At 48.0% G+C, this 27384-nt stretch overlaps 1 protein-coding gene across 2 annotated transcripts in view; it reads left to right on the top strand.

Moving 5' to 3' along the window:
* The window catches only part of SETD3 (SET domain containing 3, actin N3(tau)-histidine methyltransferase), a 510073-nt gene that overhangs the window by 190697 nt on the left and 291992 nt on the right, over window positions 1-27384 (top strand). For both annotated transcript variants that reach the window (XM_086937753.1, XM_086937754.1), the window contains exon 6: window positions 19508-19764. In XM_086937753.1, coding sequence (XP_086793879.1) covers window positions 19508-19764 — 257 coding nt within the window. The remainder of the gene's footprint in view (window positions 1-19507; window positions 19765-27384) is intronic.

Below are 27384 nucleotides of genomic sequence, written 5' to 3'. Positions count from 1 at the left end.
GAAGGGCAAAGGGGGCCTACGCCCTATCTTGGACCTACGGAATGTAAACGCTTCCTCCGGAAGGAGAAGTTCAAGATGCTGACTTTGGCTCAGGTCTTAGCTGCCCTGGACCCTGGAGACTGGCTGGTAGCGTTGGACTTGCAGGACGCCTATTTTTACATCCCCGTCCTGCCGGCCCACCGGCGTTACCTGCGGTTCACGGTAGGCCACGAGCACTTTCAGTTTACCGTGCTCCCCTTCGGCCTTACCAGCGCCCCACGGGTGTTCACGAAGGTGATGGCGGTGGTCGCAGCTCATCTGCGCAGGTTAGGGGTGTCAGTCTTCCCCATCCTCTACGACTGGTTGTTGAAGGCGGGCTCGCCCCAGACAGTCGTCCACCACCTCCAGACTACGGCCGACCTCCTGCACTTGCTGGGGTTCTCCATCAACGTGCCGAAGTCACACCTGTGTCCCTCTCAGAAGCTCCTCTTCATCGGAGCGGTTCTAGACTCTGCGCAGTTTCGGGTTTATCCTCCCGAACAGCGGGTTTGGGATATTCAGGCTCTGATTCCAATCTTTCAGCCTTTATCCCGAGTCTCGGTCAGGTTGATGCTTTGGATTCTGGGGCTGATGGCCTCCTGCATCCTTCTGGTGCATCACGCCCGGTGACGGATGCGGGCTCTGCAGTGGGACCTGAAGTTTCAGTGGGCCCAGCATCAGGGCAACTTGTCCGATCATGTCTTGATCTCGGAGGGCACTGCAAAACAGCTGCAGTGGTGGCTCACGGACCGCGATTGGGCCATTGGCAGAGCCCTCTCCCTACCCCACCCGGAGCACGTAGTTGTGACGGACGCGTCCCTCCAGGGCTGGGGAGGCCAGATGGGAGAGGCGGAGATCAGAGGCCTCTGGTCTCCGGCGGAGTCCCGGCTCCATATCAACCTTTTGGAGCTGTGGGCGATCCGACTAGCACTGAAGGCATTCCTCCCCTCTGTCCGGGGGAGTGTAGTGCAGGTGTTCACGGACAACACCACCGCCATGTGGTACAGCAACAAACAGGGCGGGGTGGGGTCGTGGACCCTATGCCAGGAGTCTCTGCGCCTCTGGCAGTGGCTGGAACATCAGGGTGTGACCCTGGTGGTTCAACACCTGGCAGGTTCTCTGAATGCCAGGGCGAACGAACTCAGCCGTTGGTGCATGATGGATCAAGAATGGCGTCTGAACTCGGACGTGGCTCAAGGCCTCTTTCAGCAATGGGGAGAGCCTTGGTTAGATCTATTCACCACAGAAGAGAACGCGCAATGTCATCAGTTCTGCGCGTTGGAATTTCCAAGGCGGCACTTGCTCGGAGACGCTTTTCGTCACGAGTGGAGTTGCGGTCTATTGTACGCCTTTCCGCCTATACCACTTCTGCCCAGAGTGCTGAAGAAGATCGGGCGCGACCGGGCCCAGGTTATCCTTGTGGCTCCGGACTGGGCACGAAGATACTGGTATCCTGAGCTACTCAGCATGTCAGTCGATCCCCCGATTCGTCTGCTCCTTCGGGAGGACCTTCTGTCGCAGCAGCAGTGGACAGTTCTGCACCCGAACCTGTCCAGTCTCCACCTACAAGCTTGGAGATTGAGCGGCGGCAGTTGAGGCCATTTGACTTGCCTCCCGAAGTCTGTGATATCATTCTGGCAGCCAGGCGTCCCTCCACAAAGTCGGTATACGCCTGCAGGTGGAACAGATTTGTAGCATGGTGCACAGCAAAGGCTGTGGACCCACTCTCTGCACACCTTTCTGAGGTTCTCCTCTTTCTTCTTTCTCTTGCCCTGCAGGGCTCTGCTCTGGGCACTTGCAAGGGGTACCCTTCTGCCCTTTCCGCCTACTTACGGCTACCTGATCAGCCTTCCTTGTTCAAGTCCACCATTGTAAATAGGTTTTTGAAGGGCATCACACACATGTTCCTTCCTGTTCCCTTCGTGATGCCCCAGTGGGACTTGAATCTTGTACTTACTTACCTAATGTGTGCTCCCTTTGAGCTGCTCCATAACTATCCTCTCCGTCTTCTCACTTTGAAGACTGCTTTCCTGGTGGCCATCACCTCTGCCAGGAGAGTGAGTGAGCTCCAGGCTCTTTCTTCTACACCTCCTTTCCTCTCTGTCCATCCGGACAAGGTTGTGTTGCGAACGAGACCCTCTTTCCTGCCCAAGGTTGTCACTGCCTTCCACATCGGGCAGTCCATTACCTTGCCCACCTTCTTCCTGCCTCCGCATCCCTCGAAAGAGGAAGAGAGGCTCCACCGTCTGGACCCAAAACATGCGCTCTCTTATTATCTGGATCGCACACGCCAGTTCCGGGTGGATGACCAACTCTTTGTTGGTTACGTGGGCGCTAAGAAGGGAAAGGCGGTGCACAAGCGGACCATCTCGCGGTGGATCATCTTGTGTATCCAGGCATGTTACTCCGTGGCCAAAAAGGAGCCCCCTGTTGGATTGCGGGCTCATTCTACGCGGGCCACGGCGACTACAACTGCCCTGGGCCGAGGAGTGCCCTTGCAGGACATTTGCCAGGCAGCTACGTGGGCCTCGCTGCACACGTTTGCAATACACTACTGCCTGGACAGCCAAGTCCGGAGGGATGGCTTCTTTTGCCGTTCCGTCCTCCAGGACTTTCTGGTGTGATTATTGGTTCGCAGACCCACCACCGGGGTTGGTATTGCTGGGGTATCTATTCTAAGGTAAGGAATCTATCACTAACGTGTCTCTTTCAGATGCACAAGTTACTACTTGTGTAACGATATATCTGTAAGAGACATTAGTTAGTGATAGATTCCTTACCGACCCACCCATCCTCCCCGTTCTGCGAACCGATATCTAGGGTTAAGGTCATCCCCTTTCAGGGCCCTAGTTTCATGGCACCAGTGTTGGTTCTATCATGGCTCTGCGTATCTGGTGCGGAAAAGCTGTGTATCAGAACTGACGTCAGCGCGCATGGGTGGCGTCTAAGTACTCAGACGACGTCATTCCGGCGCTAACGACGCCGACGACAGACGCGGAGCCGCGGACAACGCTTCCCGACGCGCAGGGGTATTGCTACGCAAAAAATTTCCGGATCTAGTCTGACGCCTGGGTATATTTGAAGGTAAGGAATCTATCACTAACTAATGTCTCTTACAGATATATCGTTACACAAGTAGTAACTTGTGCATCTCGTCGATGCTGAAGCGTAAAAGACCTGCATCTTTACAGATTACACCAGTTTTTATGTCAAAATTGTCATCTACCTTCCAATCTTCAAGAAACTTTTATCAGGACATCTCTAATATTTCACCCTTGCCTCTTAGTCACTATCTGGAGGAGTTAGATGATGATGTACTTTTTAGCCCAGCACGTAACCTTTCTCAACTCAGGATCAAATATCAGGATGAGGACGGTGAAGAAGAATAATATGAGCCTTGTGAGTCTCTGCGAGGTCCACAAGAGACTTCATTTCCGCAGGAACCTACGGTGCAAATGCATATGACCTTAATGCAAGACCTCACAGCTATGTTAAGGGACTGTAATACACGTTTTCCACCAGCAGCGCCTGTTCCAACACAACATCCTGCTCCTCCTGTTTTACAGATTGCAGGTCCTTCTGCCTCTAACAGTTAACCTCAGGAGGTTTTACCCGTGCAACACTTATTCCAGGATGATGACGACAATACTGTTGCATAGGATGAGGAATTACCAAATTCACCTACTACTGTGGATGAATACCTGATTTCTACGCCATCTTCACCAGTTCCTCAGGCAGTGGATTCCCCTCCTGAAGATATTGGAGGTTTTCATGCGATTTATGGAGAGGGCAGCAACCCGGTTTCATCTTCCGGTATCTGTGAAGCAAACAGATTGTTTTCTTTATGATTTTAAGGACCAGAGTAGGAAGTCCGTCTGTTCTATCCCCATAATTGATCATATCTGGGAAGAAGGAAAAAAAATAATGAAGAATCCATTTTCAGTGACTGCAATTCTTCCCAGAATCGATAAGAAATACAAAGCACCAGATAATGCTCCTGCTTGCCTGTCCGGACATCCTGGACCAGATTCTGTTATTTCACAGGCTGTCCAACGTAAGTCTTGGAATCCTTCCGTTCCTGTGACAGCACCGCCGGATAAGGATGGTAGGCGCCTTGATAACAATGGTAAGCGTTTCACCACGATGGCAGGTGCTTTAGTTTATGCTACAAACTCTCTGGCGATTCTAGGGAGATATGATCGCCAGCTATGGCCGAACATTGCCCCATATCTTAACTATTTACCTGATGACAAGAAGCAAGAGGCTGATTTTTCTATGGATCTAGCCTCCTTTTGCTTTCGTCATTTGGCTGGAGCAGCAGTCCTCAGACGTCAGGGATGGTTGAAATCTACCACCTTTCACCCCGAAGTCCCAACAAAGATTTTGGACATGCCATTCGATGGTGATATGTTATTCGGAAAACATATAGATGAGGCGCTGCAAGACCTCAAAAAAGATACTGACACTGCCAGAGCCCTTGACACATTGCAATATAGAAAGACTCCATTTCGGGGTTCTAGAGGCAGAGGATCGTATTCCTTTTGTGGTGGCTATCGGAGATACCAATACCAGGGTAATCAGGGAAGATATAACTATCAACAGCAGCAACAGCAGCAGTCCTACAGAAACCCTCCAGCTGCCGCTTATAGACAGCAGAATAGAAGACGACCGCCTCAAAGCACAGATTCTGCTAGTAAACAGTGACAACTTCTTAGCACCTGCAGCAGCTCTGCCATACCTTATTTACAGGATTCCGAATGTATCCAGACACTTCAACAATTGTAAAAGGTTAATCACAGACAAGTGGATCTTGGACATTCTCAAATTTGGGCATACCCTGGAATTTGTCAGTATCCCTCCTCCTCACCCACTCTTAAAGAAACGTCCTCATATCTTGCTCTTCTCAGGAAGGAAGCAAAAACCATGCTCTCGAAAAGAGCAATAGAAAGAGTTTCCTGCTCTCAGGTGGCGAAAGGGTTTTATTCCCGCTTTTTTCTAATAAAGAAAAAGTCAGGGGAATGGAGGCCTATCCTGGATTTAAGAAAGCTGAACAAATATCTTCAAAAGGAATCCTTTTGCATGGTCACGCTTCAAGAAATCCTTCAACTTCTGGACCATGCAGATTTCATGACAACATTGGATCTCCAGGATGCATACTTCCACAACCCGATTCACCACAAACATCGGAAATTCCTTTGTTTCACTGTGGCAGGTGCTCATTTTCAATTCAAAGTCCTCCCCTTCGGCCTACGTTCTGCACCAAGAGTCTTTACGAAATTCCTGGCCCCGGTGGCAGCTCATCTCAGACTTCAAGGAATACAACTTTTTCCTTATCTGGACGATTGGCTAATAAAGGCTCCTTCTTTTCGGCAGGCTTCTCGAGCAACGTCGATATGCCTTCAACTATTTCAATCTCTGGGGCTGTCCATCAACATTCATAAATTAGTTCCATGTCCTTCTCAAAGGATTCAATTTCCTGGAGCAGTCTTGGATACTATCCAAGACAAGGCATTCTTGTCCAAAGAAAGGCAATCACGTCTGATTTCTCTGGCATTAGACCTCCCAAAGAAGAGACCGCTTCTGTGAGAATCATCAAATCATTCCTGGGAATACTATCCTCAGCAATTCTGTTGGTACCTCACACTCGTCTAAGGATAAGACCGATCCAAGAGGAGCTAGACAGTCAATGGCTACAAATCTCAGGGTCGTCGACATAGTGAGAATAACTCCAATTATGCGGGATGCGCTGCTTTGGTGGCTGCGCTCCAACAAATGTCTCAATCGGGCTCACTTTTCTTCCTTCTGTGCCGGAGTTCGTCCTCACTACAAATGCCTCCCTAAAAGGGTGGGGCGCTCACCTCCAAGATCTCTGCATACGAGGAAAGTGGTCAGCTGCAATGGCAAAAATGCATATCCATTTCTTAGAGCTTCGAGCCATTTTCTGGCGTTGCAGTCTTTTCTCCTAAGGCTTCAACAGTCAACAGTTCTCATCAGAACCGACAATACCACTTGCATGCATTACTTGAACAAGCAAGGAGGTACCCGTTCACACATACTGTCTCCAAAAGCTCAAAGCATTTGGGAATGGCTGCTTTCTCACAACATCACGATAAAGGTGGAACATTTGCTGGGAATTCACAACACTCTAGCGGACACTCGGAGCAGGACTTCGAAGTCCTGTCACGAATGGGAGTTGGATCAATCAGTGGTGGAACACATTTTTCAGATGTGGGGCAAACCAAATCTGGATCTCTTTGCCTCCAAAAGCAATCGGAAGTGCCCATTCTTTGCCAGTTGGGAACTGTAGAGGGGTTTGTGGGGGAACACTTTCTTGATGAGATGGACAGGGATCTTTGCTTACGCGTTTCCCCCCTTTCCGTTGCTCCCAAGACTTCTGCGCAAGCTCAAAATGGAACCATGCTGAATGATTCTCATTGCGCCGCGATGGCCGCGTCAGCATTGGTTCACGGAGCTTCCCCTACTGTCCAAACGCAGACCATACTGCCTTCCAGCAGTTCCGACCCTGTTATCAATGAGCAATGGCTAGATTCTTCATCCTCGTCCAGTCCAATTGCATCTTCATGCATGGTTTCTGGATTCACATAATTCAAGGAGATAGATTTACCTTAGGATTGTAGAGATATTCTCGCTAGGGCAAAAGCTCCTTCTACTTCTATGCTCTGAAATGGAAGCGATTCTGTTCTTGGTGCAGTGACAAATATCTACATCCTTTAAAATGTTCTCCAGATAAAGTTCTGCTTTATCTTCTATCTTCTATCATTATCTAAGTCTGGTCTTATGTTTACATCGGTTAAGTTACATTTAGAGGCCATCTCGACCTACAGACGTTCTGCAGGAGCTGCATCCCTTTGCTCTAATCGTTTGATCAAACAATTTCTAAAGGGACTTTTCAGAACTTTTCCACCCGTCAGAGCTCCTCCTCCAGAATGGAGACTTTTATCTGGTGTTACAGCAGCTCATGAAGCATCCATTTGAGCCTGTTCACAAAGCTGACCTCAAGTACCTCTCCTGGAAAACGGCCCTTTTAGTGGCACTCACCTCTGCTCGGATACTCAGTGAAATCCAGGCTTTCACTGTCAAACAACCTTATTTGAAATTCACCAATGATTATGTCCTCCGCAGAACGAATTCAACGTTTATTTTGAAGGTTCCCTCTACATTCCATCTTAATGAACCTGTAATACTGCGTTCTTTCATTCCAAATCAGTCTTCCTCTGCTGAGAAGTCTTTGCATACCTTGGATGTTAAAAGGGGTCTGAGATTCTATATTTCACGTACGGTGTCCATCAGAAAATCTGATCAATTATGTTTTTCCTTTGGTGGTCAAAAGCCAGGAACAGCTGTGACAAAATCCACTATTGCAAGGTGGATTACATCTGCTATCCAATTCTGTTATTCTAAAGCTGGACATCCCTTACCTATGAAACCCAAGGCTCACTCCACAAAGGCAGTGTCCTCATCTACTGCTCTGTTTGCCGGAGTACCTTTGGAGAAGATTTGCCATGCTGCGACTTGGAAAAATGTGCACACTTTTACCCGGCATTACTGTCTCGATCTGGCGACAGAAGCTGAATCGTCAGTGGGTCAAGCAGCGTTGTTAAACCTTTTTAAATAAGATAAGCCTCTGTAAGGAGGTGATTATATCATTACATGTTGACATATATATGGTGTACTATTGCTTTCTGGTTTTCAGACTGGGTTTCTCAAATATATAGATATATTTTATATTGATGCATATGTATATGATGCTTTCCCTTATTAAGGTTAGAATGTTGTATGGCATTGCTGTATTGGTTTTTACGAGGTATCTATTATTTTTTCCACTATACAATTTAGGAATATTTACTGCTAACTATTCTGAAAGATACCCCAATACTGGATAAGAAATCAAGCTACTTACCTGTAACTTCAGATAACATAGATTCACATGCGACCCGCCTTCCTCCCCGCAAAGGGTTACCTTATTGCTATTGTATACTTACTGTCACTTGTGCTACGAAAATCTGAGGGTTTGCCTCTCTGTGGAGTGTTCTAAGAGGGTGCTGCAGCCTATTTGGCTGTGTTCTAAATTTGTTTCTTTTTACAAAAGGACTAAGATAGGCTGATGTAGTGACAACTTTGCTGTCCATAGTAGCCTATTGTATAATGTTTTTTTATGGCTATTATTTATATGTTTTATTATACCGCGATACTCCCACCTCGTCGGCAGGGATGATTCTAAGCATGTGAATTCTATGAAAGATACCAATACTGGAGAACTGAAGTTACTGGTAAGTAACTTGTTTTCTTCTGCTGCACTTTGAGGTGGCACAGGGCATCCTCCTACAATGTGGAGAACTCTGGTCTATTTTTTTGGCTACTGCAGAAAACACACAATGACGAAACTTAAGCCCATTGTATTTCCCAAGGCAGTTTTCGCTTGGAGATACCTTTCTCTTAGTCTGTCTTTTAGGACTCCTGTACTCCTACGTGCCACTGCTTCTCCTGCCCAGAGTCCTGAAGATCAGGAAAGACAGGGTCCAAGTTATCCTAGTAGCTCCGACCTTGGCGAGTGTGGTACCTGGAACTGCTGCCCCCAGGCATCTCTTCTCCAATCCGCCTACAATAGAAATTGCTCAAAGGCATCCGTTTCTACCCCTACATGTGGGAGCGCAGTGTCGAGGTGCAACCAGTAGAGAGCGAAGTGTGCTTGGGTGTAGAGGTAGTATCATTCTGGGTCTGGGGCCTCAAAGCCACTCAAGTGGAATGGCAATGAAAGGACTTCACATTTAATGCGCTGTTGTTTGGTAGCCAGATTAGTTTTATGGCTTGGGTACAAAAGTGTCTTAAAAGGCATTTGGTAAGTGGCAAAGGGATATTGATGAATAGATAATGGGTTTTAGGGAGCATTACCGTCTTGAGGAGACCAGTTCTTCTGTCAGTGATAAGGGAGCGAGATCCAACATGTTACCTGCTCTGTCATCTTATAAAGTGTTTAACTATAATTCTCCCTCAATGCAACGTTCATATCTATGTTGACCCATATCCCTAAATACTTTACAGAGCCATCACTCCACTCCATGGGGAAGTCAGGGTTGAAATGGTGCATGCTTTGTGGCAGTGGAAATATAAGCGACTAGCTCTAGTTTTTCTAATTCCAGAGAGAGTCCGGAAACATAAATACTCCAGAAGTATCTCATAGGCCCTCTCTGGGGTTCTGTAAGTATAGTGCCATGTCATTCGCGTAAGGTGGATATGTTTTGAGGCGTGTCTAATAGCAAATTTCATGTAGTGCTGCCGTAGTTTGGCTGCTAATGGCTCATGGGCAAGGACAAACAGGATCAGGGAGAGGGCGCACCCCTGTCTGGGGCCAGGGAGATGATTTAAGGAGCCAAGAGACTATTGTTGATGTGTATCCTGGTCGTCTGTGCTGTATTAAGATATCTTATCCATGCCACAAAGGTGCCTGAAAGACTCATCCTGATTAGAATGGTAATTGCGTAGTCCCACTCCAAAGAGTCAATGTCCTTAGTTACACCTATAAAGATTGCCACCACGTCCAGGTCAGGGTCTAAATCTTGGATGAGGGCTAGCAGGTTCCTCAGGTTATAAGTCATGGATCTGCCGGGCACAAATCCAGATTGATCAGGATAGACAAGGCCCGGAAACAGGAGATTCAGGCGATTCGCTATTAGTTTAGCAAGTATTTTATTATCTTAGTTTAATAGGAATAGAGTTAGGTAAGAGTCGTAATAGCATGGTGGCTTCCCAGGTTTTGAAAGTGCCATAAGATAGCCTCGTGCAGCGAGTGGGGTAGTATACTGGTCTCCCACAATTCCTCAAATAGTTTTCACAGCTGTGGAGCCAGAATGTCTCTGTAGCGCCTTTAAAATTAGGCGGGAAAACTGTCTGGTTTATCAGGTTGGCAAACCCGAGATCATTTCCATAAGCTCACCATCGTGAATGGCTCAGACAGAAATTGTCGCACACTAGGTTGAGCCCGCCTAACCATGTGGCCTCCAAATATTTTCTAATCAGCAGGTGTAGTGAAAGCCCTCTGGATGTGTAGAGGGCACTACAGTGCATGTGTAAGGTGCTCCAGATCTGTGGCGTATCATGGTGTGTGTTGCCCTACTCATCTGTTATTTTTGTGATATTGTTTGCCTCTCAAGGGCATTTGATCTGGTCTGCTAGGGATCTACCGGGACGCTTCAGCCCATGGGAGACCCCTGGTGTACCTTTGCCCTGGGTACCTTAGTACCATATACTAGGGACTTACAAGGGTACACCAGTAGCCAATATAGAGCGTACCAAAGTACTCACCGTGTCCAATTTAGGGAAGAAGCGCAGGGACTGGGGTCCTGATTAGCAGACTAGTCAGTAACACATAATGACACCACCAAAAAGCGGGGGTGACCATGAAAGCAGATCCTACTTTCCTACCAGTATTTTTATGAACTGGAGTGGCTGCAAATGGATCTTAATGGAGATACATTTGTAGCTAGTTTTGTTCAATTAAAGGGGTTAAGTTACTTTTTCACATGTGCTGGCCCGTGGAAGCTATGCGGGCCCAGGAGGGCCACGAATGGAGATGAGTGCTGGCTCTGCCACTCCCACCCCACGTGAGGACCATAGCTAAATCTGATGTGCCCATCCTCAGATGATTGGGGTACGGATCTATAGGCAAGCACTCCTGGGACCATCCCAACACTAGAGATCTGATTGTGCCTACCCTTCATGCGTAGTGATAGTGGTGGTGAAGGCGGTATCTCTGAGATACACACCTGGAGTCCCCCAAAGACTGGATGCCCCTCTGCTGGGCGCAGTCTGGTGAACTATATGTTGGAGGAGCTGGTTGGCGGGGTGATACTTGAATTTCGGCGCTTGACAACTGCTCCTGGTTGGAAATTGGTGTCACCAGCTAACTGCCAGAAACATGCACAATATACTGAATATACTGATTCCACCCGCACAATTTGCATCAATAAGGGCTCTGTACAGCGCATGGTGTTGTGTTGGTGGTGGAGGGAGGCTTAAGACTCCAACAATGATGTTCCTAATGATGGGAAAAGCACACCATCGACAAACAAAGCTACTACTTGCATCGAGGCAATGGGCCAAGATGCAGGCCTAGGAGCCACAGCTTACCCCCGATGTGGACCAGGGCCTGGCAGCAGAGACAAGGGGGAATGACAGGATAACATTGTTAAAAGCCATGCAAGAGAGACTCATCTCTGTTGATTCCAAGATGAACACCATGACATCCTGCATGGATTCCACAGCAGGCAAACTAGACAAACATGAAGACCGTATTACGGAGGCTGAACATTGCCTTATCAAAACAGAGGACGCGCTCACATCAAAGAACAACACATTACAGAACATAGGTAAAGTCCTTCAAGGGATCGCTGCCAAGACTAAGATCTGGAGGCCAGATTGAGCTGGAATAATATACGCACATAGAGTCCCAGAATCCACCAATACGGGCGGAAGGAAGACTAAGTGGAGCAGTTCCTTATAGGGCTGTTTTGTGAAGAGCCCTTCTCAAGGCTCATAGTCATATCATGGACAGAGCATATAGATTGCTGGTTCCGGGGCCCCCGTGACCCATTATAGTACGCTTATTGGATTTCCAAGACCGCAATATGGTGCTCTACCTCACAAGGAAAAAGGGAAGGCTAAACTTTGAGGGCACTAACATTTCCATTATTTCAGACTTCATCCATGCGGTTCAGGAGGCCCAAAGGAAATTCCTGGTAACAGATTAAGGCCAACATACATAACTAGATGCTCTACCCCTCCGCCTGATAATAAAATAATGCGTGAAGGCTGAAAGCATATCTTCCCGACAACCAGCAGGCAGCGGACTTAATAAAAACCCTAACAAATTGGACGAGGAGACAAAGATCCAGTCAAGAGCAAGATGTTTGGCCGCTACGGCAGATAAACTCAGACTGACGTGATGGTTAAAGAGAACTGCTGACAAGAATCTTGAGGACACAGGTGGTCCCCTACAACTTAGTTTTGGACCGCTCACACGAGCTCCCTGTCCGAAACCCAAAGTGCCACTGGCATGAGTGAACTAGCAGTCCTCTATTTGCTGGGAGCCTGCTATGTGCCAGGCATTGGAAAAGACAATATTCACCCTCAGCACCCATGTGCTCTAGTACAGGGAGGACCCCCACTGACAGCCCTGGCGACAGCCAAGGGTAGGCCATTCGCAGCAGTTGGAGTTCTTTTTTCTATTTTCTAGAAGATGTTTGTTACTTCATTTGAACATGTATGAGTAAACATAGACCAAGAGATGGGAATTGTCCTGATGGGTTTGGGCCATCCGAGTGGGAAGGTTAGGGTGGGTGTGGGACTTATTCAAGACACATGCCATACATTTGTCAAACCATATGCAGGCTCCATAACACATGCTAACATTTCAATACTGATAACACACAATCTTAAACGGGCTCACTATATAAACAGCCTGCTCCTCTGATGATTGCCCTACCCCAGGAAACACATTTATTTGCCATCCTATACATGGGTTGTGGCCATTTTAGTAAAAGGGGAAGCTGCTTAGGGTGGACCCTTCACACTCAGTCAGGGGAGTTATGTCATGATATGGGTCGATGGGGGACAACACCACTTACAACTGTTAACTGCTATGGCCCCAATGTGGACGATCCCAGCTTCTTTGATACATTACGGAGGGCCGTGATGGTCACGGATCCTATATCGCTAATATGGGCCAAGGACTTTAACAGTCTTTCCATGACTCCCATGATAGATCCCACATTACTACTCAAGGTAGTACACTGGTGTCAGCTCGACTACTGGACATCATTGTGGGTCACGTGCTGGTGGATGTGTGGCGACACTGGAACCCAGAAGGGGTCGAGGACACCTACTCCACTGTCCATGGACCGTGGTCTAGGCTTTATTACTGGCTGATCTCCACGGATATAAACCCCTTGGTCATGGGGGTGCAACACCTCGCCGGCACACTATCTGACCACTCACCAGTATTGTTAGATATGAGGCCTCAAGGGGTGTGACTTTCAGGGGGGGTTGCAGACTGACCACAGGGTCTCTTCGGGATGATGTCTTCACAACAGAGCTGCAGGACACTATCGTGACTATTTCAATATAAGATGGAAACACTCTATGAGAGATTTAAGGCCACCATAAGAGTTGTGTGTACTGCCGACCATAACAGGATCCAAAAGTTTTTGTGGACACATCTTTGACAATTGGAGGCAGAGGTGAGAGAGCTAGAGGGGAAACTTGGCAAGGCAGACTCAGCTGCAATTCAAGCAAGACTTGGAGACAAACTCACAAGTTTCCTTATATCTGAGGCCACTACACTTAAAACCTATAAGTCACCCCTAAGGCAGGCCTTCAATCCTAAAGGCAGGGTGCTCAATTATAAGTATGAGGGTGCCCGTGCATGAGCAGGGAACCCCTACAACCCTCGGAGTCCATTCTCCTGGGTTGTAAGTGCATCAGCCATTACGATCTATAGAGTGGCCATGTGTCATTACGCGATGGCTATCTCTAAACTGGCTGTAACGAACCCTGCCGTGTTTGGTATCAAGCATGTTGGAATCATTCCCCCACACCGTAAACGGTGTGGGAGGTATGATTCTATGCACTGTAAAGCTTATTACCCAGTTATGATCTTCGAACAGTGTTGTATGTCCTACCAATGAGCCACTGCAGAATGGCATTGATATAGCTCAGCTCATAAGCCTATCCTGTTCCTAAGTTTCCCACACCCTGTTTCACATTTAGGAACACAAGCACAGTTTGTCATTAGGAACAATGTGTTCAAGGGGATTCAATTGAGGTGCTAAGTAATTTTCTGTTAAAGCTGTGCAGGAATTACTATTCTGAAGTAACCAAGATATTTATGGATTTGGAGGATGTTCCCAGAAGTGCTCTGTTCCTAACTGTGTAAAATGTAGATGTGAAATAAAAGTACATACTTTTACTTGATCCCTGGTCTAACAACTATTGTGGGTTGTGATCTGGTAAGGCGAGAATATAAGACTGTTCCTCAGCTCTTGTCAGTCATGAGTAGGTAAAATGGAACAGTTAATTAATGGAAGGTGCCCACCTTGAGATTTCGATTTGGCTTGCTTCTATAATGCCAACCCCCTAATCTTCAACTTCTTCTGCTAAAAAAAGGAGGAAGAGTAATGGGGGCTGACAAAAGGTCTGCCTGGTTTGACTGTATGGCCTTTGAGGGAAAGTGTTCAAAATTTTTAGCTCTTAATTCCTCCTTCCACTCATGTCAATGTTTACTGGCCATAGTACCAAAGGCTTACCAAGCAGATTTCAAAAATAAGAACTGCAGACAAAAAATCAGAGTAACTTTACAACTGCTAAGAATCGCCCTCGAGGTGCAATCAGCACTCATTTGATCAGAGAAACAGATGCCTTTTCTGCCTTCACGATTCATTATCTGTTGAATACCAAGTCCTTAAACGAGTCCCAAGGAGCCTTATGTGTGTTAATTCTTGATGTGGTGATCATCCACTCTGGCTAGATATTTGCTGTGACATGGTGTCTCTTAATGCTAATGCTGGGGGAATCATTCAAAAGATGACACTTATGCAGGAAGAAAGATCCATAAGAGGAACAACTTACTCTCAAGAACATATTTGGGCATGTACTCCAGTATCCCCTAGATTCATCATTGCCCTTATATGTCCCCATTTTCTGAGACCACTATACTATTTTTGGCCAAACACAGGAGACTCCGCACTCGAAACATGAAAGTTTCTGATAATGTGCCAAACAGTTGGGCAGAATTCAAGAGCATATACACACTTCAAACACCTCACAGACTCAATGATGATTTTTCTTTGAAGGTTGATTTCTTTATTCCTCATCATCTCTTTTTTTTTAAACTTTCTTGTATTCACAGTAGCCAACACGTTTCGTCCCATCCGGGACTTCTTCAGGGCTCGTATAAGTATTCTGTGTGTGTATCACAATAGCTGCATCAATCTTAGATTACTTGCTGCATAAATCTTAGATTACTTGCAGAGTGCATTAAAATTGAAGTCCATCTAGATGCTTCCTTGGTGACTTTGAATATGTGAATCTTCCATCCATGGTTGCTCCTTGGCTCGGTTGCCCCTCTCCAGTCCACCAAGTTCCACGTCCCGCTTGAGTGTATGGAGGAATAGGTGACTTCCGGTTTGAGGGAGGTTAGCGGTCTAGTGGCCACTCTTCCCCGCCATAAAACCGGATAACCTGCTCAACGCGCAGCGGACGCGCCAAAGGCAAGCTCGTCCACGGCAGCACGATGCCAGGAACCTTGCCGGGTCCTCCCAAAATTCCACACTCCAGCAAAACACTATGCAAACTAAGGACAGCACCATTACCCCCCTATGGGAGCCCCGGCACGGACAATGCGCGGTCCCGGCCTGCGCCTTAAGGCCCTTTCTCATGCTTGTACTGTCCGTTTCAATGCAGCTCCACTAATGGTAATGTAGCATTGGTATGCAGCCCCATTCTACCTCCACCTACCCTTAAGGAGGCTTCCCCATCTTCCCTGGAACCAGGAAAGGTGTCTTACAAACCCTCCAAAGGATGGAAGGGTGTTTTATGTAATGTGAGATCCCTCCCTAAAGTCCCATAGAGGTATGGGATTTACTCACCTCGGTAAATCCTTACCTAGGGTTTCTGACCGAGACATGGCTTAAGCCGCACTCCACCCCTGCTGTCGCCTTAGCGCGACCACCTGGTTATAGGCTACTGAGGATGGATAGACCTTTAAAAGAGGGGGGGGGGGGCGGGCGGGATTGCCATCATTTATAAAGATGGCATTTCAGTATCAATACTTGTGTAACATTGTAACGGCAACATAGTCTTTCGCATTGATTTCCATCCGCAACTTAGCTGGAAAGGTGCCTTAGTGTACCGGCCTCCCGGTCCGTTGGCAGACTTCTCTATCCAGCTTATGGAAATTATTGCTCCCTATGTAATCTCGACAAACACATTTTTATTGCTGGGTGACTTTAATGTGCACAGTGAAAGCAAAACACTCCCTGACACCTCGATGTTTCTTGCAGACCTGGCTCTCCTAGGCCTTACTAAACTTAATGATGGCCTGACCCACTCTGCTGGTCACACACTGGATTTCATTTTTTCCCAATGCCTCTAGTATCTGGTGTGAATCCCCCAACTTCTGATTTGGTCAGACCATGCATCCATTGAATTCACTATTCAGGGCCCAAGCATGACTGCTGCTCCGCCTGCTTCTGCCCAGCGTCCGCAGACAATGGCTTAAGATTTCCCCAGATAGCTTCCAGACAGCTTTCTCACCATCCTGGGAAGCTGAAGCTGAAGCTGAACCTCCCCATATTGAGGAGGGACTAGCCAGATTCATTACAGTGGTTATGAGGACCATTGACCTGCTTGCGCTCCTCAAATCATTCTTGAATACAGCCAGGCGCCCTCAATCAGCTTGGTATTCACCCAATCTTTGTGCCGAAAAACGAAAGTGCAAAAATCTGGAGAGACGTTAGCGCAGGTCCCAGGAAACGAAGGACAAAGATTATTTCAAGAATGCTCTCTCCTCCTATCACAAAAATATAAAAGGAGCAAGAAAAATGTTCATCGCCCAACAGTTAGTCAAAGCAGAGAAAACTCCTAAAACTCTATTTCAGATACTGAAATCTTTCACCAGTCCTAAGGCCTGCGATAATCCTGAGACCTTCTCTCAAACCTTCTGTGACGACATCGCCCAGTACTTCTCACAGAAAATTTACCTTATCTATGATAAGATCGCTCCGCCTGGGAACAAACAAGTGATTGCACCTTCTCCCGATCTACCGGCTCTTGCCACCCTGCAACTGCTTGAAAGTTTTCCTCCTATGTCAACCGAGGAGGTGGCAGCCTTACTTCGTTCGGTTAAATTTGGCTCTCACTTGGTTGTCATCCCTGCAAAAGTAGCCTTCTCCCTTTCCAACCAACTTTCTTTACCCGTAGGCACAATCCTTAACCTCTCTTTATAAGAGGATCAACTTCCACGGGTTTGGAAGGCGTCTCAGGTCATCCCTATTCGGAAAAACCCTAAGGTCCCAATGGTAGACCTCTCCAATCTCCGCCCCATGTCTCTATTACCTCACCTAAGGGAAGTCCTGGAAAAATACATTAATCAACATCTATCTGCCCATGTCGAAAATAATGACTGCCTGGACCGATCTCAATCTGGGTTTAGGCCCAAATACAGTACAGAGTCGGCCCTATTGGAGGTCACGGACAATATCAGAATGACCTTAGATAGTGGCCACTCTACAATCCTCGTGCTGTTGGACCTTTCTGCCGCATTTGACACAGTGTCACACCAGATCCTGCTTAGGAGATTGGAGGAGATTGGACTTAGAGGACCTGTCCTTCAGTGGATGACTAGCTTCCTGTCCTCCCACACTCAGACTGTCAATCTTCGACTTTTTTGGTCTAAGACGATGGAATTGACCAAGGGTGTTCCCCAGGGCTCTTGTTTGAGCCCTACATTGTTTAATATCTATATTGCCCCCTCGGCCAACCTTCTCAGATCCTGTGGCTTCCTGACCATTTCTTATGCGGACACCCAGCTCTTCTTTTCCTTTGACAAAACCTCCTTGTCAACTTTGTCCACCATTGCTGAGGGAATGACTGCTATAGCCAAATGAATGAAAAGTAATTTTCTCCGAATTAATGCAGGAAAGACTGAGATTATGCTTTTTGGAGATGCCCCTCTACTATGGTCCCCAGATTGGTGGCCAGCAGCCCTCGGCACCCCTCCTGGGCCTCAAGGCCCAGTCAAAATCATGGGTATCCACGTAGATCTTGCTTTAACATTAAAGGAGCATGCCACCCACACTGCCGGCACCTGCTTCTATGTGTTGGGTTTGCTACGACGAGTCTTTCCTTTTCTGACAGACTATACCTGAAAAATTCTCATGGTTATGAGCAGTCTCGACTACTGTAATGCTCTCCTGGTCTCTGCGAATGAGTCATTCCACAAGCTCCACTGGCTCACAATCTGCTAGCGCATCAAATTCAAAGTCTGCTGTATTGTCCATAAAGCTTTGAATAATAAAGGCCCTCTCTATATCTCTAGCAAACTTAAACCTTATGCTCCGTCTAGGACCCTCAGGTCAGGCAGCAAATTATTTCTCTTAGTTCCCAGTGTTAGGAAAACTGACTAGGTAGGAAATCTTTTTCCTGCCTAGCTCCCCTGTACTGGAACCAGCTTTACATACACCTGAGACAATGTCCTGACTATCCGCACTTCAGAAAACTTCTAGCCTGCTAGCAGCTCCGTCTAAAGCGCAGAGATACCCCTCCGGGGGGATTAAGACACTCCACAAAATCCATAAATACATTTTTTTCTTAAATCAACATTGTAGGAGGAGACCCTTTATGGTCCAGTGAGTAACATCGCTCGCAAGTAGCGTCTGGTACCAAGATAGCAGGCATACTATTTTTGGTAATTTTTTCCATGCAGGTGTAGTAACCCGTGAAAGTCTGTCTTTCGACCTAGACTTTGAAAAGGTATAAAGTACAAATTCTGTGAAGGTGTTCAGGGCTGCATGGAGGGCTAATCCTTATCCCTAACAAAATAGGTCAGCTATTGGAAGATTGTAAGGTTACTTATTTTAGGATAACCTAGGTTGTATTTCTAGGCTCTAATGAGATTGTCATTTATAAGGTATGATTACCTTTTGCCCAGAATGCTCCTAATAAACCATGATTTACTTTTTTTTGTTTCAATTTAATGCGGTAGAATTGTACAAAATTCAATTATTAACTAACTTGATCTTGGTTCCTAGGTTAAGACACCCTTTTTCAATTTAATTCCTCCATATGTTCTACCATTATGTGTCAAAGTTGCACCAGATTGCCTACATTTCCACAGTCATTGTTTTTTCTAAAATGCAGATTCTAAGCTAGAGTGTAGATGTATGGGGTGCATGGAATGTTAATGGAGTTGCTTCAGTTGCTGCATGTGACCCGCACCAATTATGCAAATAGCTGGGCAATATAAACCAAAGCAATGTGTTCAGTAAAACATCAAAAGTAAATATTAATTATTTACTGTCGATTTAAGTAATTAATGTAATTTTTTGGTATATTAATTTATAACTCCTCTCAGTTACTGCACCTGGGTTACATATTAGTCGATATTTGAAAAGGAGATTTTAAGAGCACCCTAACATACTATAAATTGAACACTTAACATGAAATTTTCCTTCTTGAACCTCTAATGAAATCACAAATCCGATTTATAAATCCACTCTTCCTAGTAAATAAAATGGCAGCTAGATATGTATTTAAGTACTAACTCAATTACTTCAGGTTATTCTTCAACACTGGAGTAAATTTTGCCATGCACAAATGGAAATGTTTCTTAAGAAAACAGTATTTGCTTCCTGCTGTAGTTGATTAAACCCCGTGGAAATAACTATGCTAACTGTTTCCTTGTGGCTTTATCTAGGTCCACTTTACTCCCAAGACCGGATCCTACAGGCCATGGGTAATATCACACTTGCTTTCCATCTTCTTTGTGAGCGTGCTGACCCAAATTCCTTTTGGCTTCCCTACATCATGACTTTGCCTAGTGATTATGATACACCACTCTATTTTGAAGAAGATGATGTACAGTATCTTCAGTCGACGCAAGCCATTCAAGATGTCTACAGCCAGTATAAAAACACAGCTCGACAGTATGCTTATTTTTACAAAGTCATTCAGGTAGGTTGAAAGGTCTGTTTTGCATTGTTTCTTACAAGTAAGTGGTAGTGGGCAAAAACAACTGCGCTTACTGATGACTGCTTGAGGTAACATTCATAAATTCCCCCTTAGACGCTGACCCAGATTCAGTTGAGCAAAGCTTGCCGTTACCTTGTGTGCCTTAATATTTGTCTAGTGAAATGGTGATGTCTGATTGATAACATTTACTCTAATAGGCACTTTAACTGCGTGTTACCACAGCTACTCTCTTTGTTGCGCTTAGGACACAAGTGTTTTAACAAACGTATACAGATGGCTTTACTTGGAGTGGATTTTGGCTTACCTCCTTTTCTGAAGGTTTAATAGCTTTTTTGTCTCTCACTTACCTTCTCCTATTGATTTCTTCTCTATTTGTGTGCATTTGAGGGATTATTTTCTCTCCCTACCCTCCGTACCTTTCCCCCCCCTCACATTTTTCACTCCCACAAGCATCTTATTGCTCCTCAGCCTACTCACCCCCGCTCCTTTTTTCACTACCAACTGCATTATTGCTGGATGGTTGCCCATGTGTGTGCATGCGCTGAGGGCATCTAGGAATTGATTTTTTTATTTAAACAAAACCCCCTCCAAGATGGATGCCGTAGGTTCTGTGTGTCCATGCTCACCATTTTTGAATGACATTTGTTGAAACAGAACTAAATGCACTTGAAACGGCTTTTATGGATGCAAGCACTTCTATAGTGACTATCTGTTCGAGGCATGTGGGCTGCTGAATTCATATCTGTGCATAGATCGCCGCCTAGTGTTGGGTCCGGATGATTGCACATTGTTGTCCTGGAAGAGTCTTCGAAGTATCACGAGATAGGTGGCTCCTCCCCTGGACTACAGTGCGCATGGGCATCGCCTCCATCCCCAGATTGTTTTTTTCCGCCATTGGGTTCGGATGTGTTTCGGTTCCCTCTGTCGGAATCGATAGTTGTTTAACTTTCCTTAAGTGAGACCAAAAGGTCTTTAGGTCTCGCGTCGGTATTGTTCATCGTTCGGGTTGGTTTATTTATCAGCTCCGAACACTTGCTGCCCTTCCGCGTGCTGTCGGCGCGGACGGGCCTACACGACGCTCCAGACTACTTCAACATGGAACGAACTCAGTTTAAGAGGTGCCCAGTGTGCGCCTCAAAGTATTCTCACCTCGACGTGCACCCAGTGTGCAACAGATGCTTATCGCCGGACCACGACGAGGCCAGGTGCATGGCCTGCTCCAAGTTCCGGTCGAAGAAGACTCTCAAGCTACGTCGGGCCGCAAGGCTGCAGGCCCAGTTGTCGGCACCCCCTCCAGCCCACATCTTTGAGGAAGATGCTGAAGACGACACCGTCCTACACGTTTCGGACTCTAACCCGGCGTCGGAGGACGAGGACTACGACGCGGGGGATGAGGAGTTCGAGGAAGTCGTTGAGGAGGTAGGGGACGACGACGGGGCCATTGCCACCGTGGAGGATAGCTCGGAAGAAGAGCATCCTCATGCTAACTCCGGGGCAGAACCCCAGCATAAGGCCCAGGTCGTGGGATCTCCTTCGGGCCTTACCCAAGACCTCAATACTCGTCCCACAGCCCCGCCTCCGGGCCCGGCCACGGACATTGGTGATGCGCCACTCCCGGTACAGAAACTGAAAGTGAAGCCATCTGGGTCACCACCATCGGTATCGAAACCAAAAGTGAAAGTGCAGGTCGCACTGGTGGGATCTAAGGCTACAGAGGCCTCGGCGCCGAAGACATCCAAGATTGCCGCCGAGATCAAAAGCCACGCCAAAATGGTCGACCCGAAGACCCCCGTGTCGAAGCCGAAGGCAAAAACGCCCGAAGCGGCTGCGTCGGCGCCGAAGCTGGTCGACGCTCTGAAGTGCCGCGTCGACGCCAAGAAGGTCGGTGACCCTAAGAAGCCCTCCAAAAAGCGTCAAGACGACCCAAAGTCTCTGGCTGCACCGCTCCCGGTCGACAAAGCCAAGGGTGGTGCTGTGTCGGCTCCGAAGACTACGCCTTTAGTCGCCGACCCGACTCCGGACTCGGAGGAATCACTCGAGCCGGTCCAGCCCTCCCCCTCCTTTACCAAGAAGGTCACGGAGTCCCTTCAGCGTATTCGAAAGGACGCTGGGGCTCTCGAGCCGAAGGATGTGGCGCCGAAGCCTCCACAGAAACCGGCGAAGGCGCAGACGCCGATTCACTACACGCTGCCGCCCAAGACGGTGCCGAAGGCTTTTGCACCGAAACATGGGGCCGGGGTGCCCTTGAAGCAGGTTTCGACGCCGAAGGCTTCCTTGGTGGTGCCGAAGCCGCGGCACCAGCCACTGGCAGAGGAGGAGCGTCGGGAAGTCGTCATCGACGCCAACACTGGCAAGCTCTCTCTCCTTAAAAGGAAAATCACCCCGGAGCCTGTGTTGGAGCATTTTCATATTCCACTCAAAAAGAAGTTGGACTCTGCGGGCGCTTCTGCCCCTATGGAGCCTGCATCTCCACAAGGTTTGGGACTCTCCCCCGCTCACTTTAACGCTGGGGAGGGTGACGGGGATGAGGAGGAGGAGTACAATTATCCAGCCTACTCGGATCCAGAAGAGGTCAATGAGCCATGGTCTGCTGGAGGCGACCCTGAGGACCCTCAGTCAGGACACGAGCCGCAGCTTTTTGCTGCAAAAACTTCCCCAACAGAGGACTCTGCAGCCTTCAACGCTCTAATTGAGAGAGCTGCGGCCAACCATGATGTCGACCTCCATGCGGACCCTGTGGATGTCGATTTTCTGTTTGACACTTTCTCAGTGGCTGAAAAAACTGTCAAGACATTGCCAATGCTCAAGGGGGTGATAAAGCATGCGCCTGAGGTTTTCAAGGAGCCCACCCGGGCAAGAGTCATCAATCCTCGTATTGATAAAAAATATAAAGCGGCGCCCACTGACCCGACGTACATCAAAGGACAGTTGCCACTGGACTCTTTGGTTGTCTCCAACGCACGTAAGCGGGCGAACTCACAGACCACGGGTGATGCTCCTCCCCCAGACAAAGAATCGAAGGTCTTTGAAGCCTCAGGGAAACGTATTGCTGCGCAGGCAGCTAATATTTGGCGCATATCAAACACGCAGGCCCTACTTGCACGCTACGATAGGGCGCACTATGACACCCTAGAAACACTTCTACAGCACTTGCCTGATCAGTACAAGGAGGGAGCTGAGATGTTAATTCAGGAGGGGAAGCTTATCACCAATGCTTCCATTAAGTGCGCACTGGACGTGGCTGATACTGCCTCCAGGGCTATAAACACTAGCGTGCTACTGCGGAGGGATGCATGGCTTAGAATATCAGGCTTTAAACCAGACATACAGACTACCATCCTAAACCAAACAGTTAATCCAGACCACCTGTTTGGACCAGAAGTGGATGCAACCCTTGAAAAAATGAAAAAAGACACTGACACTGCTAAATCTATGGGTGCCCTACAGTCCCAGCAGTTTCGGAGTGGTTCCTTTCGCCGCTCCAATAACAGAGGCACCTCAAGGGGTCAGGCATCGCAATCCACGCAATACTATAAGAGCAACACCCAATCCTCATACACCAACAAGGGTAGAGGTGGTTACAGGGGCAACAACATCAAAGGCAGAGGACGTGGAAATAACAACTCCAGGTCCTCCACCGCCAACAAACAGTGACGCCTTGTCGCTGCCCCCCGACCACTCAACACCGGTCGGGGGGAGACTCCAGCAGTTCCTGCCCGCGTGGAAATCCATCACCACGGACAGGTGGGTCAAATCTCTTATCCAGTACGGTTACTGTCTGGAACTCACTTCCACTCCTCCAAACATACCTCCAAGAAACCGTCCTATGTCCGGCGAGCACTTGCACTTGTTGTAGCAAGAAGTCCAAGTCATGCTGCAAAAAGGGGCAATAGAGCTCGTTCCACTGCAGGAAAGGGGAACAGGGGTGTACTCTCTGTACTTTCTGATCCCCAAGAAGGACGGATCCCTCAGGCCCATCTTCGACCTCAGGCCCCTCAACTGGTACATTCTTTCAGAACATTTCCATATGCTCACCTTGCAGCAGGTTCTCCCTCTGCTTCAGCAGGGGGACTTCCTGGCTACACTGGATCTCAAGGATGCACACTTTCACATTCCCCTGCATCCTTCACACAGGAAGTACCTAAGGTTCACCATTCAGGACCAGCACTACCAGTTCAGGGTTCTGCCTTTTGGTGTCACCACGGCGCCCAGGGTCTTTACTAAGTGCCTGGCGACCATGGCGGCGCATCTAAGACGTCAAAACATCCACGTCTACCCCTATCTGGACGACTGGCTCATTCAGGCAAAGTCGGAACAACAGTGCGCCGACCACGTGTCCCGCACCATTCATCTCCTACACGATCTGGGATTCTCACTGAATTACCCGAAATCCCATCTCCAGCCCGCCCACATACGACAGTATCTGGGCGCGACAATAAACACTCTGGCGGCCACTGCGCAGCCAAATTCAGTGAGGGTCGCCAGTATTCAGACGCTGATCCAACGATTCAGACCTCAGCACTGGCTTCCAGCGAGGGTGTTCATGCAGTTGATAGGCATGATGGCCTCCTGCATCTCCATTGTCCCGCACGCGAGGTTACATATGCGTCCGCTTCAGGAGTGCTTAGCACGTCAGTGGACTCAGGCTCACGGGCAACTAACAGACCTAGTGTTGGTGAGCGGTCGGGCGTACAACTCTCTGCATTGGTGGAATCCACAAAACCTTTGCAAGGGCCGACCGTTCCAAGAGCCTGTGCCACAGATTATCCTGACGACGGACGCTTCTCTCCAGGGATGGGGAGCGCATGTACTCCACTACACAGTGCAGGGACTATGGACACTACAGCAAAGGAAGATGCACATCAATGTATTGGAACTGATGGCAATCTTCATGGCCTTAAAGACATTCAAAGTACATCTGTGCAACAAGGTCGTGTTGATCCGGACGGACAACATGACGGCCATGTACCACATTCAGAAACAGGGGGGCACACACTCTCCGCAGCAGTCTCATCTGGCTCAGAGCATGTGGAAGTGGGCCATTCAAAGGAACATTTTCCTAATGACAGAACATCTCCCAGGCAAGGACAATCAGATGGCGGACCTGCTCAGCAGGCACAGCCACCAAATGCACGAGTGGGAGATACATCCATCAGTACTCCAACCGTACTTCCTAAGGTGGGGTCATCCAGAGATAGACCTGTTCGCCACAAAGTAGAACGCAAAATGCCAAAGCTTCGCCGCCAGGTTGTAAATGTATGTAAATGTATTGGCATTTATATAGCGCACTACTTACCCGTAGGGTCCCAAGGCGCTTCGACCGCTGCGAAATCCTTCCTGGCTTCCCTGAGAGATGGTCCCTTAATGGGTATCTCCAGGGTGAGACCAGGCATCCCCGGCGGTCTGGTGGGGCCGCTAGTGAAGATGAGGCAAGCTAATGCCCAGAGTTGCCGAGTGTGATCGCTGATCAGAGTGGGCACCGAGGCGAGAGAATTATCGAGTCCGCTGACCCTGGTCCAGAAACCTGCCGCGCCGGGAATCGAACCCTGGTCCCGGGCCGTCCTCTGCTCTCGGGTCTGCCGCCTCTAACCAGTGAGCCACACTACTTCACCAGTAGTGTGGTAGTGTGGCACCCGCAATCGCAGGGCAATGCGATATGGATGAACTGGTCAGGCAGATTTGCGTACGCTTTTCCCCCAGCACCTCTGATACCGCTGGTGGCGGGCAAGCTCAGGCAGCACTCGATGACTCTCATCCTGGTTGCTCCAACGTGGGCTCGCCAACCATGGTACACCACGTTTCTGGAACTTTCTGTGGTACCGCATCAAAGGCTTCATCTCACGCCCAGCCTTCTGACGCAGAGCCATGGCGACATTCAGCACCCAGATCCGCAACAGCTCAACCTGGCGATCTGGCTCCTGAAGTCCTAGAGTTTGGCTACCTCAATCTTCCCCCGGATTGCATGAACATCATTCGGGAGGCAAGAAAGCCCACTACTAGAGCATGTTATGCGGCTAAATGGAAGCGGTTTGTCATTTATTGTGCGAACCACGACATTAACCCGCTGGATGCTTCCATTCAGAACATCATTTGTTACCTGTTCCATCTGTACCAATGCAATCTGGCGTATACTTCCATCCGCATTCACCTGTCTGCAATGGCCGCATACCTCCAGAATAGGCAACACTTTTCACTTTTCAAGGTGCCTGCTATCAAGGCATTTCTGGAAGGACTTAAAAGAGTCATTCCACCACGGACACCACCAGCTCCAGAATGGAACCTCAATGTGGTTCTTACAAGGCTGATGGGTCCTCCTTTCGAGCCACTGCACTCTTGTGAGCTTCAGTTTCTGACTTGGAAAGTAGCTTTCTTAGTAGCAATTACATCCCTACGGAGGGTTAGCGAGTTGCAGGCCCTCACCATCCAAGAGCCCTTTTTCCAAGTCCATGCTAACAGGGTGGTGCTCCGCACTAACCCTAAATTTCTACCCAAGGTTGTGTCTCAATTCCACATGAACCAGACAATCGAGTTGCCGGTGTTCTTTCAAAATCCTGAGTCGCTGGCGGAGCGAATGCTCCACACCCTTGATGTTAAAAGGGCCCTAATGTATTACATTGACCGGACCAAAGATTTCAGAAAGACTAAGCAGCTTTTCGTTGCCTTTGCATCACACCACAAGGGTAACGCTATTTCCAAGGCTGGTATTGCTAGGTGGATTGTGAAATGTATACAGATCTGTTACGCTAAGGCTAAACGCACTCTTACAATTCCACCAAGAGCCCACTCCACCAGAAAGTTGGGGGCCTCTATGGCTTTCCTTGGGAACATTCCCTTAGAGGATATATGTTGAGCAGCCACATGGTCTACCACACATACTTTTACTAAACATTACTGTGTAGACGTGCACTCTAAACAGCAGGCAGCTGTGGGCCAGGCTGTTCTCAAGACACTTTTCCAGACTGCTGCTGCTGGCACGGGCGGCCGCCAATAATGGAGGGACTGCTATGTATTCTATGCACAGATATGAATTTAGCAGCCCACATGCCTCGAACTGCAAATGCTACTTACCAGTATGCATCTGTTCTTGGCATGTAGGGCTGCTGACATTCATATCGCCCGCCCTCCTCCCCGGCGCCTGTAGCAGCTGCAGAATTCAGATATATGCTCATAGCATGGTCATCACTCACATAGTTCACTCCATCTCGGCCACAATGGCTAAAAAACAATCTGGGGATGGAGGCGATGCCCATGCGCACTGTAGTCCAGGGGAGGAGCCACCTATCTCGTGATACTTCGAAGACTCTTCCAGGACAACAATGGCAATCATCCGGACCCAACACTAGGCGGCGATCTATGCACAGATATGAATGTCAGCAGCCCTACATGCCAAGAACAGATGCATACTGGTAAGTAGCATTTGCATTTCATACTTTGTGTTATGTTTTATTGACCCAGTCCAAGATAGCCACAATGGATGTGCACTCTTTTGCAATGGGCCATCTGTCATAGCGTTTGTATGATTTGTCATTCGGAATGTAGCACTGTAGATAAGTGCATAATTTGACAAGGAATGTCTTTCAGGAGATTGTGGTTCTGGGATGC

The sequence above is a fragment of the Lissotriton vulgaris genome, chromosome 9, assembly GCF_964263255.1.
Source record: "Lissotriton vulgaris chromosome 9, aLisVul1.2, whole genome shotgun sequence".
NCBI classification, from domain to species: domain Eukaryota; kingdom Metazoa; phylum Chordata; class Amphibia; order Caudata; family Salamandridae; genus Lissotriton; species Lissotriton vulgaris.
Note: the sequence above shows the minus strand (reverse complement) of the source record. Positions and strands in the feature narration are given on the sequence as shown.